The sequence below is a fragment of the Balaenoptera physalus genome (genome assembly GCF_965194825.1).
Source record: "Balaenoptera physalus genome assembly, chromosome: 2".
NCBI lineage: Eukaryota > Metazoa > Chordata > Mammalia > Artiodactyla > Balaenopteridae > Balaenoptera > Balaenoptera physalus.
In genome coordinates, this window is record NC_138883.1 from 144,946,542 (window position 1) to 144,962,745 (window position 16,204).

Here is a 16,204-nt window from a genome sequence, read left to right on the forward strand (position 1 = left end):
TTTCAACGTACTAACTTTCTTATAAAAATTGTTTTACTGACAGATTACAGTAGACCCATCCACCTAGATAAAGAAGTTAGACCTATGTGATTAATTGGTCTGGAGAAGAAACTGAGCTCTTATTGATTCAGTACATATAGAGTGGCTCCTGTCTAGGCTTATATTAACATTTCTTGGTGGGCATAACATAATTTGATGCAGTCCCTGCTTTGAAGAAAAAGGAGAAGGAGGATGAAGAGAAAAAGGAAAAGGAAAATTCCCACATGCCTTCCACCAGAGTGTACATTTCTTGAGGAAGGAACAATGCCAGCTTCATCATATGTCCTATTGCCTACCATGAATGAATGAAGACTTTCAGTTCCCAATCTAGATTTATAGATGCACTTAGAAATTCTTTTGTAGTTCCCACTTGTTCCACATGAATTAGCAGAAATGGGTAGCATCCATGGGTAAGGAAGTCTTGGCATCATCTTTTGGATGTATGTTCCTCTCTAGACATGATTTTTTCCATATACGTACTTTTGTAAGGTATTACCAGTCCTCGTGACAAGTATTTCCTTTTGGAAATGGAAAAAGAATTACTCCCAAGTGTCAGTGCCAAGGAGTCTTCCTTAGTACTTTGGAGAGGATGATAAAATTCTTCATTATTTCTGGGGGCATTATTTACACAAATAGCCTCATAGGCAACCAGCTATTCAAAAAATATTTATTTGATGATGTCTGTCTTCCAGAAAAATCACTGGTTTCCATGCAAGGTACAAACACTGATTATATAACTTCGTCAGTGAAGTCTTTTCTCCTTATTTCTGCAGTCAGTGGTACTTTTATAGCCACTTTCTTAGTGTTTGTGATTTCCCTGAAGCAGTCCAAAATTACTTCCTTTCTCATTTCATAATTAGATTGTTTCTTTCTTCACATCTTAGGAAGCTTCAAAGGACAGAGAGGGGCACCAGCTTGCTCCTGCAGGCCAGTGGTAATTGGTAATCATTTCCCTCAACAATTATAGCAATTAAAGTTTGAGTAAACCATAGCACTGACTCTCCTCCTCCCAACTTTCTAAGCCTTCTATGTTATTTGCTTTTCTCTATTAATTTCCTCATTCAATGGGCAAAAAAATTTGTGGAAAAAGAAAGCAAACTGATAACGGTTGAAGTAAGAGCTTTAATATGCAAACAACAGATATTGGTACTGCTTTATAAAAGGCATTTTTATGCTAACTTGGAGAATGTATTCAACTGTGTCATGGGGTTGTTTGGTTGCATTTTGATAATGTGTTAATTAAAAAAATGTATGACAGAAATTTTTGGTTCCGTCCAGAAGCCACTTCGTGTACTGTGCATTTGAAAAGCGTGACCTCTTTATTGACGAAATCTTCAGCAAATAATAATCACATATCCAACTCTTGAATGAGTAACAATAATTAAGCTTGTTGTTTATGTTCCCTTTTTGTCAGAAAAAAGTCCAGTGGAAGCGAAATTACCTTGGCTGAAACAAGCACAAGAACTAGAAGAGACCAGAATAGCAACTGAAGAACCAACGTGAGTCCAGGACCTTTTATGGAAGTAATCAGAGCATAGCCAGCTAACATGATATATGTAATTTTTGTACTCATTGGAGTACAATGATATGTTTCAAATCCAAATGACCTGGATTTGCAGACTCCAGAGAGCTTGAGCTGGCTAGAATTCTTCTTTATTTCACAATTCAGCAGTCCTGCTTTGGCAGTATCTGTGAGAAGCACAGAAAAGAACAGTGCTGTTTAACTCAAAGCAGACCCAGTGGTCTGTTACAGTTAAGAGATTGGGGATAATTCCTAGATCTAGATTAACACATATGATTTGACCAAAGACCATCATTAAACAAACAGACAGTATTAAACAAATAAACCAGTCATTCCATGGTTAAGTCATGGCCAATGTCTATAAAACCAGTTAGGCCAAAAGGTATCGGGGTGGCCTGAGTGATTAAAAGGAGAAATCCCAGAGCTGCTGTGGTATGGGGCAATGGAAAGAATATGGCACTACAAATCTTGGAGCCTAGTACCACCACTTTTAACGATGTGACCTTAGAGAAGTCTTTAATTTTTCTGTGTCTCATTCTCCTTACTTATAAAATGAGCAGGCTGGGCTTGATCTCTCTAGGGTTCGTCCCGACTCAAAAATCCAATGACTTCTATCCACATGGGGTTTGGCAAGTCTGGACTGTAATGGTATCCATGGAAATAAAGTATTAAGAACATATCAAAGAAACATTCTGGAGGTGGAGGTATAGGGACCTAAAAAGAACAAGGAATCAAAGATGATGAATCTAGCCCAGCAATCTAGAAGAACAACAGCATGAATGGTAGACTTGAGGAATTGGATGGGACGGCTGATTCCACATAAGGCATGTGAAGTCCGTGGTGCTGACAGGCTATCACAGGGAGAGTGATTCACAGGGTGTCAGAGGAAAGGGGATCTCAGAGGTATGGCTGGTCTCCCTCTCAGAGCAGGCATTTCTTCTTCAACACCTTCAGCAAGGGCAGAGTTCACTGCATTGAGAGACAGCTCATTCTTGGGTTGAACAACCTGAGTTATTTGCAAGATTTTTTTTCCTGTTAGCCAAAATACAACCTCCTTCAAATTTCTGCTTTCTGAAACAGAGAAAAACACATCTATGCTGCATCCCACGTGACAAGTTTTCACAAATTTGCAGAAAGCTGGATCGCAAGAGCACTGTCTTTCCCAAGCTCATCATTCCTAGCCTTTTCAGCGGTTTTCACATGTTGTTTTTAGATCCCTTACCAACCCCACTGCTCTTTTCAGAACCTTCTCTCATTTGTCAGTATCCCTTTTAACTGTGGGTCAGCCCAGCAGTGAGCCCCAGGAGCACATGGATTCCTTGTCTTTGAGAAGGCTCCGTGCCTCTAGTGATGCGGGCCAAGAGAATTGGCACATCACACTTATGACACATGCAGAACTTTTCCACATGGACTACTGTCCAATCTGGATGTGAACCCAGAAGACACTGTGGACACTGTGAGGTGAATGACCCCAGAGTAACTGATTGAAGAGAGAAGAGTGTTTGGCTCATGATGGAAGCATGGAGATCTAGAATTGGAGTCAGAAGAAGTGGAGCATGAAGGAGTAAATCCAAGGAAAGCTCACTGTTAGAAAGACCAAGGGAGCAAAGCATTTAAGGAGAGGAATAGCAGATAGTATTCAAACCTCACCGAAAGCCAAGGAACAACTGTGGGGACTGAGAAAAGGCTGTTTTGTTTGACAAGAAAGTCTTTCTCAGTTAATTTTAGAGCAGTAGCATTCAAAGTGTAGAGAAGTAAAACGTTGCAGAGCTTTAAGAAATGAATTCTGAATTGGAAGGAAATGGGGCAATGGGTATTTGACTACTAAAGAAGGAAGACTGGTAGTCAAGTTGATGGAAAGGAATGGTTATATGTATGTGCTTGATTTTTTTGTTTGTTTTTCATCTGAAGTTTGGACAGCCTTAAACGTATTAAAAAGATAATAAGGATTTTAGACAAGTCAGTTACCGTCTCTAGACTTCCCAGCTGTACAAGGAGGGTGTTAGGCTAAAAGCTACTGGAACCTTCTCCTAGCTCTCATCTCCTATGATTCTGTAAGGGAAGGAACCTATAGAAGAAAAGTGACTTGAGACACCTGCAAGGGAGTTTGTAGCCGTCACATAAGGACGGTCATGGAGTTCTCAGTCTTGAATGATGCATCCTACCAGGATCTCTTCTCAAAACACAGTTAGATCACAGTTGCTAGTCCTTCTGCGTGTCCTCTCTTGGTTGAGTGGTTTGCTCTCAGTTCCCCAAACTAGAAGCCTGCAGTCATCCTTGCCTCTTGCTCATTCTTTCCTTATCTGTAATTAACTACTGAGTTGTGCAGTCATATCTACTAAAATCTTTCTCCGTTGCAGCTCCTTCTCTCCATGCCTACTACTATCCTGTCCAGGTCCTGAAATCACTATCAGGACACTTACAACAGCCTTCTAATCTGCTCCCCACTCGATCCCCTGAAATCTATCCTCTAACCCAGAGTAGTGTAGCTAAGGCACAGATCTGATCTTTCTTACAACGTTCAGAAATTCCCAATGTCTCCCCATCGCTCAAAGACTTAACGCTCGTTCACCAGGCTCACAAGCTGTAGCAGGGTGTTAGCCTTCCCAGCTCCCAGGCTCATCTCTGACCGCTTCCTTACTTTACCTTGAATGGGGTGCTCCAGCCACACTGAACTGTTGGTTGTTCCTTGCCGGCAACAAGCTGCCACTCACCTCCATCTCGTTAATAATGTTTTCCTCTCTACTGGGAATGCTCCTCAACTGTTGTGTTTTTTAAAAATATTTATTTATCTATGTGGCTGCGCCGGGTCTTAGTTGCAGCACGTGGGATCTTTTCGTTGCGGTATGCGGGATCTTTAGTTGTGGCATGCGGAATCTAGTTCCCTGACCAGGGATCAAACCCAGGCCCCTGGCATTGGGAGCACGGACTCTTAGCCACTGGACCACCACGGAAGTCCCTCACTTGTGTTTTTGTTGTTGTTGTTGTCACTGTTTACTCTTTATTTATTTATTTTAACATCTTTATTGGAGTATAATTGCTTTACAATAGTGTGTTAGTTTCTGCTTTATAACAAAGTGAATCAGCTATACATATACATATATCCCCATATCTCCTCCCTCTTGCATCTGCCTCCCACCCTCCCTGTCCCACCCCTCTGGGTGGTCGCAAAGCACCGAGCTGCTCTCCCTGTGCTATGTGGCTGCTTCCCACTAGCTATCTATTTTACATTTGGTAGTGTATATATGTCCATGCCACTCTTTCACTTTGTCCCAGCTTACCCTTCCTCCTCCCTGTGTCATCAAGTCCATTCTCTACGTCTGCGTCTTTATTCCTGTCCGGCCCTTAGGTTCTTCAGAACCTTTTTTTTGTTTTTTATATTCCATATGTATGTGTTAGAATACGGTATTTATTTTTCTCTTTCTGATTTACTTCACTCTGTATGACAGACTCTATGTCCATCCACTTCACTACAAATAACTCAATTTCGTTTCTTTTTATGGCTGAGTAATATTACGTTGTATATATATGCCACATCTTCTTTATCTATTCATCTGTCGATGGACACTTAGGTTGCTTCCATGTCCTGGCTATTGTAAATAGAGCTGCAATGAACATTGTGGTACATGACTTTTTTTGAATTATGGCTTTCTCAGGGTATATGCCCAGTAGTAGGATTGCTGGGTCGTATGGTAGTTCTATTTTTAGATTTTTAAGGAACCTCCATACTGTTCTCCATAGTGGCTATATCAATTTACATTCCCACCAACAGTGCAAGAGGGTTCCCTTTTCTCCACACCCTCTCCAACATTTATTGTTTACACACTTTTTGATGATGGCCACTCTGACCGGTGTGAGGTGATACCTCATTGTAGTTTTGATTTGCATTTCTCTAATGATTAGTGATGTTGAGCATCCTTTCATGTGTTTGTTGGTCATCTGTATATCTGCTTTGGAGAAATATCTATTTAGGTCTTCTGCCCACTTTTGGATTGGATTGTTTGTTTTTTGGATATTCAGCTGCATGAGCTGCTTGTATATTTTGGAGATTAATCCTTTCTCAGGTCCTTCATTTGCAAATATTTTCTCCCATTCTGAGGGTTGTCTTTCATCTTGTTTATGGTTTCCTTTGCAGTGCAAAAGTTTTTAAGTTTCATTAGGTCCCATTTGTTTATTTTTGTTTTTATTTCCATTGCTCTAGGAGGTGGGTCAAAAAGGCTCTTGCTGTGATTTATGTCATCGAGTGTTCTGCCTGTGTTTTCCTCTAAGAGTTTGATAGTGCCTGGCCTTACATTTAGGTCTTTAATCCATTTTGAGTTTATTTTTGTGTATGGTGTTAGGGAGTGTTCAAATTTCATTCTTTTACATGTAGCTGTCCAGTTTTCCCAGCACTTATTGAAGAGGCTGTCTTTTCCCCATTTTATATTCTTCCCTCCTTTATCAAAGATAAGGTGACCATATGTGCGTGGGTTTATCTCTGGGCTTTCTATCCTGTTCCATTGATCTATATTTCTGTTTTTGTGCCACTACCATGCTGTCTTGATTACTGTAGCTTTGTAGTATAGTCTGAAGTCAGGGAGCCTGATTCCTCCAGCTCCGTTTTTCTTTCTAAAGATTGCTTTGGCTATTCGGGGTCTTTTGTGTTTCCATACAAATTGTGAAATTTTTTGTTCTAGTTCTGTGAAAAATGCCAGTGGTAGTTTGATAGGGATTGCATTGAATCTGTAGATTGCTTTGGGTAGTAGAGTCATTTTCACAATGTTGATTCTTCCAATCCAAGAACATGGTATATCTCTCCATCTGTTTGTATCATCTTTAATTTCTTTCATCAGTGTCTTATAGCTTTCTGAGCACAGGTCTTTTGTCTCCTTAGGTAGGTTTATTCCTAGGTATTTTATTCTTTTTGTTGCAGTGGTAAATGGGAGTGTTTCCTTAATTTCTCTTTCATATTTTTCATCATTAGTGTATGGGAATGCAAGAGATTTCTGTGCGTTAATTCTGTTTCCTGCTACTTTACCAAATTCATTGATTAGCTCTAGTAGTTTTCTGGTAGCATCTTTAGGATTCTCTATGTATAGTATCATGTCATCTGCAAACAGTGACAGTTTTACTTCTTCTTTTCCGTTTTGGATTCCTTTTATTTCTTTTTCTTCTCTGATTTCTGTGGCTAAAACTTCCAAAACTATGTTGAGTAATAGTGGTGAGAGTGGACAACCTTGTCTTGTTCCTGATCTTAGAGGAAATGGTTTCAGTTTTTCACCATTAAGAATGATGTTGGCTGTGGGTTTGTCATATATGGCCTTTATTCTGTTGAGGTAAGTTCCCCCAATGCCTACTTTCTGGAAGGTTTTTATCATAAATGGGTGTTGAATTTTGTCGAAAGCTTTTTCTGAATCTATTGAGATGATCATATGGTTTTTCTCCTTCAATTTGTTAATATGGCATATCACATTGATTGATTTTCATGTACTGAAGAATCCTTGTAATCCTGGGATAAACCCCATGTGATCATGTTGTATGATCCTTTTAATGTGCTGTTGGATTCTGTTTGCTAGTATTTTGTTGAGGATTTTTGCATCTATGTTCATCAGTGATATTGGCCTCTAGTTTTCTTTCTTTGTGACATCTTTGTCTGGTTTTGGTATCAGGGTGATGGTGGCCTCGTAGAATGAGTTTGGGAGTGTTCCTCCCTCTGCTATACTTTGGAAGAGTAGAAGGATAGGTATTAGCTCTTCTCTAGATGTTTGATAGAATTCGCCTGTGAAGCCATCTGGTCCTGGGCTTTTGTTTGTTGGAAGATTTTTATCACAGTCTCAATTTCAGTGCTTGGGACTGGTCTGTTTATATTTTCTATTTCTTCCTGGTTCAGTCACAGAAGGTTGTGCTTTTCTAAGAGTTTGTCCATTTCTTCCAGGTTGTCCATTTTACTGGCATATAGTTGCTTCTAGTAATCACTCACGATCCTTTGTATTTCTCAGTGTCAGTTGTAGCTTCTCCTTTTTCATTTCTAATTCTGTTGATTTGAGCCTTCTCCCTTTTTTTCTTGATGAGTCTGGCTAATGATTTATCAATTTTGTTTATCTTCTCAAAGAACCAGCTTTTAGTTTTATTAATCTTTGCTATTGTTTCCTTCATTTCTTTTTCATTTATTTCTGATCTGATCTTTATGATTTCTTTCCTTCTGCTAACTTGGGGTTTTTTGTTCTTCTTTCTCTAATTGCTTTAGGTGTAAAGTTAGGTTGTTTATTTGAGATGTTTCTTGTTTCTTAAGGTAGGATTGTATTGCTATAAACTTCCCTCTTAGAACTGCTTTTGCTGCATCCCATAGGTTTTGGGTCATCGTGTTTTCATTGTCATTTGTTTCTAAGTATTTTTTGATTTCCTCTTTGATTTCTTCAGTGATCTCTTGGTTATTTAGTAGTGTATTGTTTAGCCTCCATGTGTTTGTATTTTTTACAGATTTTTTTACTGTAATTGATATCTAGTCTCATAGCATTGTGGTCGGAAAAGATACCTGATGTGATTCAATTTTCTTAAATTTACCAAGGCTTGATTTGTTACCCAAGAAATGATCTCTCCTGGAGAAAGTTCCATGAGCACTTGAGAAGAAAGTGTATTCTGTTGTTTTAGGATGGAATGTCCTATAAATATCAATTAAGTCCATCTTGTTTAATGTGTCATCTAAAGTTTGTGTTTCCTTATTTATTTTCATTTTGGATGATCTGTCCATTGGTGAAAGCAGGGTGTTAGAGTCCCCTACTATTATTTTGTTACTGTCAATTTCCCGTTTTATGGCTGTTAGCATTTGCCTTATGTATTGAGGTGCTCCTATATTGGTTGCATAAATATTTACAATTGTTATATCTTCTTCTTGGATTGACCCCTTGATCATTATATAGTGTCCTTCTTTGTCTCTTGTAAAAGTCTTTATTTTAAAGTCTATTTTGTCTGATATGAGAATTGCTACTCCAGCTTTCTTTTGATTTCCACTTGCATGGAATATCTTTTTCCATCCCCTCACTTTCAGGCTGTATGTGCCCCTAGGTCTGAAGTGGGTCTCTTGTAGACAGCATATATACGGGTCTTGTTTTTGTATCCATTCAGCCAGTCTGTGTCTTTTGGTGGGAGCATTTAATCCATTTACATTTAAGGTAATTATTGATATGTATGTTCCCATTTCCATTTTCTTAATGTTTTGGGTTTGTTATTTTAGTTCTTTTCCTTCTCTTGTGTCTCCTGCCTAGAGAAGTTCCTTTAGCATTTGTTGTAAAGCTGGTTTGGTGGTGCCTAATTCTCTTAGCTTTTGCTTGTCTGTAAAGGTTTTAATTTCTCCGTTGAATCTGTATCAGATCCTTGCTGGGTAATCTTGGTTGTAGGTTTTTCCCTTTCATCACGTTAAATATGTCTTGCCACTCCCTTCTGGCTTGCAGAGTTTCTGCTGAAAGATCAGCTGTTAACGTTATGGGGATTCCCTTGTATGTTACTTGTTGTTTTTCCCTTGCTGCTTTTCATATTTTTTCTTCGTAGTTAATTTTTGGTGGTTTGATTAATATGTGTCTTGGCGTGTTTCTCCTTGGATTTATCCTGTATGGGACTCTCTGTGCTTCCTGGACTTGATTCTTTCCTTTCCCATTTTAGGGAAGTTTTCAACTATAATCTTTTCAAATATTTTCTCAGTCCCTTTCTTTTTCTCTTCTTCTTCTGTGACCCCTATAATTCGAATGTTAGTGCGTTTAACGTTGTCCCAGAGGTCTTTAAGAGTGTCCTCAGTTCTTTTCATTCTTTTTTCTTTATTTTGCTCTGCAGTAGTTATTTCCACTATTTTATCTTCCAGGTCACGTATCTGTTCTTCTGCCTCAGTTATTCTGCTATTGATTCCCTCTAGAGAATTTTTAATTTCATTTTTTGTGTTGTTCATCATTGTTTGTTTGCTCTTTAGTTCGTCTAGGTCCTTGTTAAATATTTCTTGTATTTTCTCCATTCTATTTCCAAGATTTTGGATCATCTTTACTATCATTACTCTGAATTCTTTTTCAGGTAGACTGCCTATTTCCTCCTCATTTGTTTGGTCTCATGGGTTTTTACCTTGCTCCTTCATCTGCTGTGCATTTCTCTGTCTTCTCATTTTGCTTAACTTACTGTGTTTGGGGTCTCCTTTTTGCAGGCTGCAGGTTCGTAGTTCCCTTTGTTTTTGGTGTCTTCCCCTAGTGGCTAGGGTTGGTTCATTGGGTTGTGTTGACTTCCTGGTGGACGGGAGTAGTGCCTGTGTTCTGCTGGATGAGGCTGGATCTTGTCTTTCCGGTGGGCAGGACCGCATCCGGTGGTGTGTTTTGGGGTGTCTGTGACCTTATTATGCTTTTAGGCAGCCTCTGTGCTAATGGGTGGGCTTGTGTTCCTGTCTTGCTAGTTGTTTGGCATAGGGTGTCCAGCACTGTAGCTTGCTGGTTGTTGAGTGGAGCTGGGTCTTAGCGTTGAGATGGAGCTCTCTGGGAGAGCTTTTGCCATTTGATATTACGTGGAGCTGGGAGGTCTCTGGTGGACCAATGCCAATGTCCTGAACTCGGCTTTCTCACCTCAGAGGCACAGGCCTGAAACCCGGCCAGAGCACCAAGACCCTGTCAGCCACATGGCTCAGAAGAAAAGGGAGAAAGAAAGAAAGAAAGAAAGAAAGAAAGAAAGAGAGAAAGAGAGAAAGAGAGAGAGAGAGAGAGAGGGAGGGAGGGAGGGAGGGAGGGAGGAAGGAAGGAAGGAAGGAAGGAAGGGAGGAAGGAAGGGAGAAAGGAAGAAGGGAGGGAGGGAGGGAGAGAGGGAGGAAGAAAATAAAAAGAAATAAAGTTATTAAAATAAAAAATTAAAAAGTTATAAAAAAAAAAGAAAGAAGAGAGCAACCAAACCAAAAATCAAATCCACCAATGATAACAAGCTCTAAAAGCTATACTAAAAAAAAAAAAAAAAAAACGGACTGACTGAACCCTACGACAAATGGTAAAAGCAAAGCTATACAGACAAAATCACACAAAGAAGCATACACATACACACTCACAAAAAAAGAAAAAGGAAAAAAAAAATATATATATATAGATATATTAAAAATAAAGGTAAAGAGCAACCAAATCAATAAACAAGTATACTAATGATAATAAACTCTAAATACTAAACTAAGATAAATTTAAAACCAGAAATGAGTCAGTTGCATACAGCAAACCCCATGTCTACAGTTGCTCCCAATGTCTACCGCCTCAATTTTGGGATGATTTGTTGTCTATTCAGGTATTCCAGAGCTGCAGGGTACATCAAGTTGATTGTGGAGATTTAATCCGCTGCTCCTGAGGCTGCTGGGAGAAATTTCCCTTTCTCTTCTTTGTTCGCACAGCTCCTGGGGTTCAGCTTTGGATTTGGCCCCGCCTCTGCGTGTAGGTTGCCTGAGGGCATCTGTTCTTCGCCCAGACAGGATGGGGTTAAAGAAGCAGCTGATTAGGGGGTTCTGGCTCACTCAGGCTTGGGGGAGGAAGGGATACGGAGTGCAGGGTGAGCCTGCGGTGGCAGAGGCCGGAGTAATGTTGCAGCAGCCTGAGGTGTGCCGTGTGTTCTCCCGGGGAGGTTGTCCCTGGATCACGGGACCCTGGCAGTTGTGGGCTGCACAGGCTCCCGGGAGAGGAGGTGTGCAGAGTGACCTGTTCTTGCACACAGGCTTCTTGGTGGCTGCAGCAGCTTCCTTAGTGTCTCATGCCCTTCTCTGGGGTCCGCGCTGATAGCCATGGCTCGCGCCCATCTCTGGAGCTCGTTTAGGTGGTACTCTGAATCTCCTCTCCTGGCACACCCTGAAACAATGGTCTCTTGCCTCTTCAGCAGCTGCAGACTTTTTCCTGGCCTCCCTCCCGGCTAGCTGTGGTGCACTAGCCCCTTCAGGCTGTGTTCACACCGCCAACCCCAGTCCTCTCCCTGGGATCCAACCGAAGCCCGAGCCTCAGCTCCCAGCCCCCACCCGCCCCGGCGGGTGAGCAGACAAGCCTCTCGGGCTGGTGAGTGCTGGTCGGCACCGATCCTCTGTGCAGGTATCTCTTTGCTTTGCCCTCTGCACCCCTGTTACTGTGCTCTCCTCCGTGGCTCCAAAGCTTCCCCCCTCCGCCACCCACAGTCTCTGCCCGCGAAGGGGCTTCCTAGTGTGTGGAAACCTTTCCTCCTTCACTGCTCCCTCCCACTGGTGCGGATCCCATCCCTATTCTTTTGTCTCTGTTTTTTCTTTTGCCCTACCCAGGTACGTGGGGAGTTTCTTGCCTTTTGGGAGGTCTGAGGTCTTCTGCCAGCGTTCAGTAGGTGTTTGGTAGGAGTTGTTCCACATGTAGATGTATTTCTGATGTATTTGTGGGGAGGAAGGTGATCTCCACGTCTTACTCCTCCACCATACTGAAGGTCTCCCCCCTCACTTGGTTTTTAAGAATGTTTTTTTTTTCGCTTGTTATAGAAAATTTCAAGGCTGTATAAATGAGGAGAGAAGAGTGTAACGAACCCCCATGTGTCCATCACCCACCTGCAACAGTTATCAATTTGGGGCCACTCTTGCTTCATCTACACTACTACCTCCAGCCCACTGGGCCATTTTGGAAGCACACCCAGACAGCATATCATTTCATTCATAAATATTTCAGTATGTAGCTCCAAAATAGAAAGACCTTTTTTTGATAACCACAATACCACTTTTTAAAGTGTGGTTCTCAAATTGCTTCCTGTAGAAGCATCTGTGGTGCTATTTAAAATGCAGATTTCTGGACCTCACCAAGTCAGACATTCTGGGAGTGGGTCCCAGTCACCAGCAATTTTTTTTTCTTTTGGCTCTGCCAGGTATTTTTTAAATTGGGGTAAAATGTACATAACCTAAAATGGACCATTTTAACCCTTTTTAAGTGTACAGTTCATTGGTATTAAGTACATTGACATTGTTGTGCAACCATCACCACCATCCATCTCCAGAATTTTTCATCATTCCCAACACAAACTCTGTACCCACTAAACACTGACTCCCCATCCTCCTATTCCTACCCCCAGCCCCTGGTAATCTCTGTTCTACTTCCATCTCTATGGATTTGTCAGCAGCATTTTTAGCAAGCACGCTGGGTGACTGGGGGTGGGGTGCATCCAAATTTGGGAACCATTGGATCAGATAGTCCTGAGGGTCCCTTTTAAGTTCTGAAAATATGGTTTGTTTTACTTAACTGGAAAAGACGCATTATCGTGTAAGCTTAGCAAGTTCCAGCCCTGTATCCATCCCGAAGCCTGCATGAACTGTCAGCCCCACCCGACTTTGCTGGTGGCTTGTCCAGTCTGTATTCACTGTGCAAAGCTGGTTCACCCTCTTCTCCTGTAGGACACCACTTCTTCCTTCCCATCATGGAAAACTGAGGCCCCAGCACCTGTTCCCGGGCCTGAGCGACTGCCTCTCTCCACCTTCCTCCCCGTCTCCCTCTGTGGTCTCTCTGCAGTTTTCCTTTTATAATTCACACTGCCTGGCAGCTTCTGGCCTGTTCCTGGCTGTCTAGTGTGAAGTTTATGGTTTCCTCCTACCACTTCTGACTCTAGTCATTCCCTTGATTTCCAAACAAAACCACAACATATCTCAGCTTCCAGTTCATCCTTTTATTACCCCTGTCTCTTGTGGTTTGGGGATGCTTGCTTGTTGACAGTGAGCTGTATTTCAGATCCCTTGAGGAAAGCCTCCCAAACCCTCCTGGAGAAGATAAATATTTCTGCCTCTGTGGTTGACTATGGCCTGAGCTCTGAATTTACATAGAAAGTGGATGTTCAAAAGGCTTTTCCTTTTGATTAGAAAAATACAAATTATAGCTTATAAAGCTAAGCCGGGGAACTGCAGTTTTGACCTTCTTAACATTCAGCTGTGGAATGTGTTGACAGTTGATATGGTTCATTGTTGTTTTAAAAGTTCTTCCCTGGAGCCTTCCTAGTTTCTACGGGACTCACAACACTTCCTTAGTCATGCTGCCCTCCCTCCCATTTTTCATATATGAGAACCAAGGATTTAAAACACTTCGTGTATTTTCTTCACTGCTATTTTAGCTTCTGCGTTTGTGCCATTTGTATTTGCTAAAATCAAATTAGGTTATGTTTCAGGCAGCTGTTTTTCTCACAACAACAGCAGTAAACAACTAATATTGAGGACTTCTTTTGTGCCAGACTGTGTTCTAAGTGTTCTATGTGGATTAACTGATTTAATTCTCACAATGACCCCATAAGGAGGCATTATTATTAGCTTCATTTTAGGGATGAGGAAACAAAGGCATAGATTAAGGAATTATCCAACATTTCAGAGCTATTAAATGGTGGATGGTGATTCTCTGGCATGTGATACTAGAGCTCCAACTTTATGTTAGGAGACCTGAATTCAAGTCTCTCCCATCCTTAGATTGGTCTAATAGGGCAGATAGAGAAGTTAGCGATTATATTACGGTATTATAAGGCTTAGGGGGTCAGGGATGGCTTCCTGGGAGAGATGGTACATGAAATGATGCCCTAAGATATACACAGATGTCAGAACAGCATGTCAGGTATTGAGGTTGCATGTTGGCCAACTGGCCTATGGGGGCCACACCTGGACATTGAGGTACTAAGCGTGGAGAGGGGGCTGGAGGAGAAGTAGGTGGTAACAGCAGCTGGGAAAGTAAGCAAGTCTTGGAGGTCTTCCATGGTTCATAAAGGAATTTGGACTTCATCTGGAGGCAGTGAGAGCCATTTAAGGATTTTTAACAAGTGATGTAATCACGATTACATTTTTAGAGAGATCTTTCTGGATGTCTGCAGTTTGTTTCTAATTATTTACTATGATAAATAAAACTGTAGCAAATCTCAAATTTCCCATCTCTTCATCTCTAAATGTCTCCTTAGGACACATTTGCTGGGGTGGAATTTCTGGGCCAGAAGATAGGCACGTTGAAGGCATTTAATTTCTACTGTCAAATTTCCTTTTAAAAATTTAAACAAAAGATACTATAGTGTTCAGGCAGTGCTGAATCTTGTTTTGTTTTTTTTTTTCCCCCATAGTAATTTTAAAAATTAAATTCTCATTAAATTGGAGTGGATCTTTGTGCATTTTTTTCTGGGAGATTATACAGATGGCATACTCTCTAAGACCCTCTATATTTAAGGATGCCTTTCTTATACCCTCAAATGAGCGGGAATATGAGCTCTTGTTTAATAAGCTATCTTCTTTTTTTTTTTTTCTTAAAACTGTGGACATATGGCTCTGGATATTGAAAAGGAAATATTTGCACCTAAACTGTCCTTTCTCCTTGTGTTGTGAACCATTTTTTTTTTTTCTGCTTAGATATAAGATTTTCCCCATATACTTAAAATTAGAGGACTTTTCTAGAATAAGTCCAGGTTCTATTTTCTTTTCAATAATTTTGGTAAACAGTGAGGGCTTTTAGGACATAGATTCAAATCTTTCTTGGGTGCATGAAAGTTTTCTTCTGTTGTATTTGTGCCTCTTTTCTGTTATTTTTCTTATTTATTCTAAAGGTTCACCAACTGTCTGTATTGCATCTCTTCTCTATTTTTAACATGTAATATTTCCCCCCACCTCTTTGTCTTTTTTCCTCCATGTTTTGGAAGCACACCTCCCCTTCAAACAAAAGCACTTGCCCTCCTCATCATTGAATGTATTTCCAACTATTCATTTGGATTTTCTTCTGTCATAGAGCAAACTTTGCATTATTTTTGTATTTTTCAGTCTTTTCTCAACCAAGCCAGAGGTATTTTTTCCAGCCATGTTTTGACTTCTTAACCCCATCATTTATCTTTTGTTTTGTAGAATGCTTCCTTGAATTTTATTGTCATTAAATTTTAAGGAAATGCTATACATTTCCTTCTGTTTCTGATAATATTTTCCCCCCAATATGCTTTTCTTTCACTAATACAGGTTACATTCTTCTTCTTTTAGAGTGAATAATTATTTTATCAAGTGGATATTGGTGTTTGTTTATTCGTTTTTGAAATAAGAAAAGTAAATGCCCCCAAATAGTATTGTTGAATTTTCCTGGCATCCTTTTATTGTCATCTTGGATGATCTTAAAATGCATCTCTCACCTATGATACTGCTGAGGCAGGGTAAAATAACGCCAGTAGCTACTTTGTAATCTTTGACAAATTACCCTCAGTTTCCTCATCTGTAAAATGGGAATAATAACAATACTTCCTGATGGGGTTGTTGTTATGAGTAAATGATAAAATATATGTGAAGTACATAGAACAGTATCTTACATGAATAATAATGCAAAGACTGTTAGTTGTCATTTTTTATTGTATTGTAATTATTGAACTTTTCATTCTGACATCTCATTTAATCCTTACCTAACCCCATTAGGTTGGTACCATTACTGTTCCTATTTTACAGAAAATTATGGCCTTTGTATTTGAATAACAGTTTGACTGGACATAATATTCTTGGGACCCAGATTCTCTCTCTCAAAACTTTTGCTCCATCCTTTTCTGGTTTTGAATGTTGTGAGTCTGAAGTCCACCTGACTTTTTATTCTTATAGGGGACTTTTTTTGGTAATGCTTATACAATTCTTTCTTCATCGTCAAAGTTTTACTTTTTTAAGCCAGGTATATTCATCTACACAAACATAGT

General features: G+C 40.3%; 1 protein-coding gene and 1 long non-coding RNA gene across 9 annotated transcripts in view; one reads left to right on the forward strand and one right to left on the reverse strand.

Moving 5' to 3' along the window:
- The window catches only part of LOC309654491 (endophilin-A3), a 661,335-nt gene that overhangs the window by 509,355 nt on the left and 135,776 nt on the right, over window positions 1–16,204 (forward strand). For all 8 annotated transcript variants that reach the window (XR_014260293.1, XM_082448506.1, XM_082448508.1 and 5 more), the window contains one exon: window positions 1,454–1,538. Coding sequence is in view for 7 of the 8 variants with exons in the window: in XM_082448506.1 (XP_082304632.1) it covers window positions 1,454–1,538 (85 nt within the window). In the remaining variant the exon portion in view is untranslated. The remainder of the gene's footprint in view (window positions 1–1,453; window positions 1,539–16,204) is intronic.
- LOC309654607 overlaps window positions 1–16,204 on the reverse strand; it is a 535,162-nt gene that overhangs the window by 471,062 nt on the left and 47,896 nt on the right. The window lies entirely within an intron of this gene.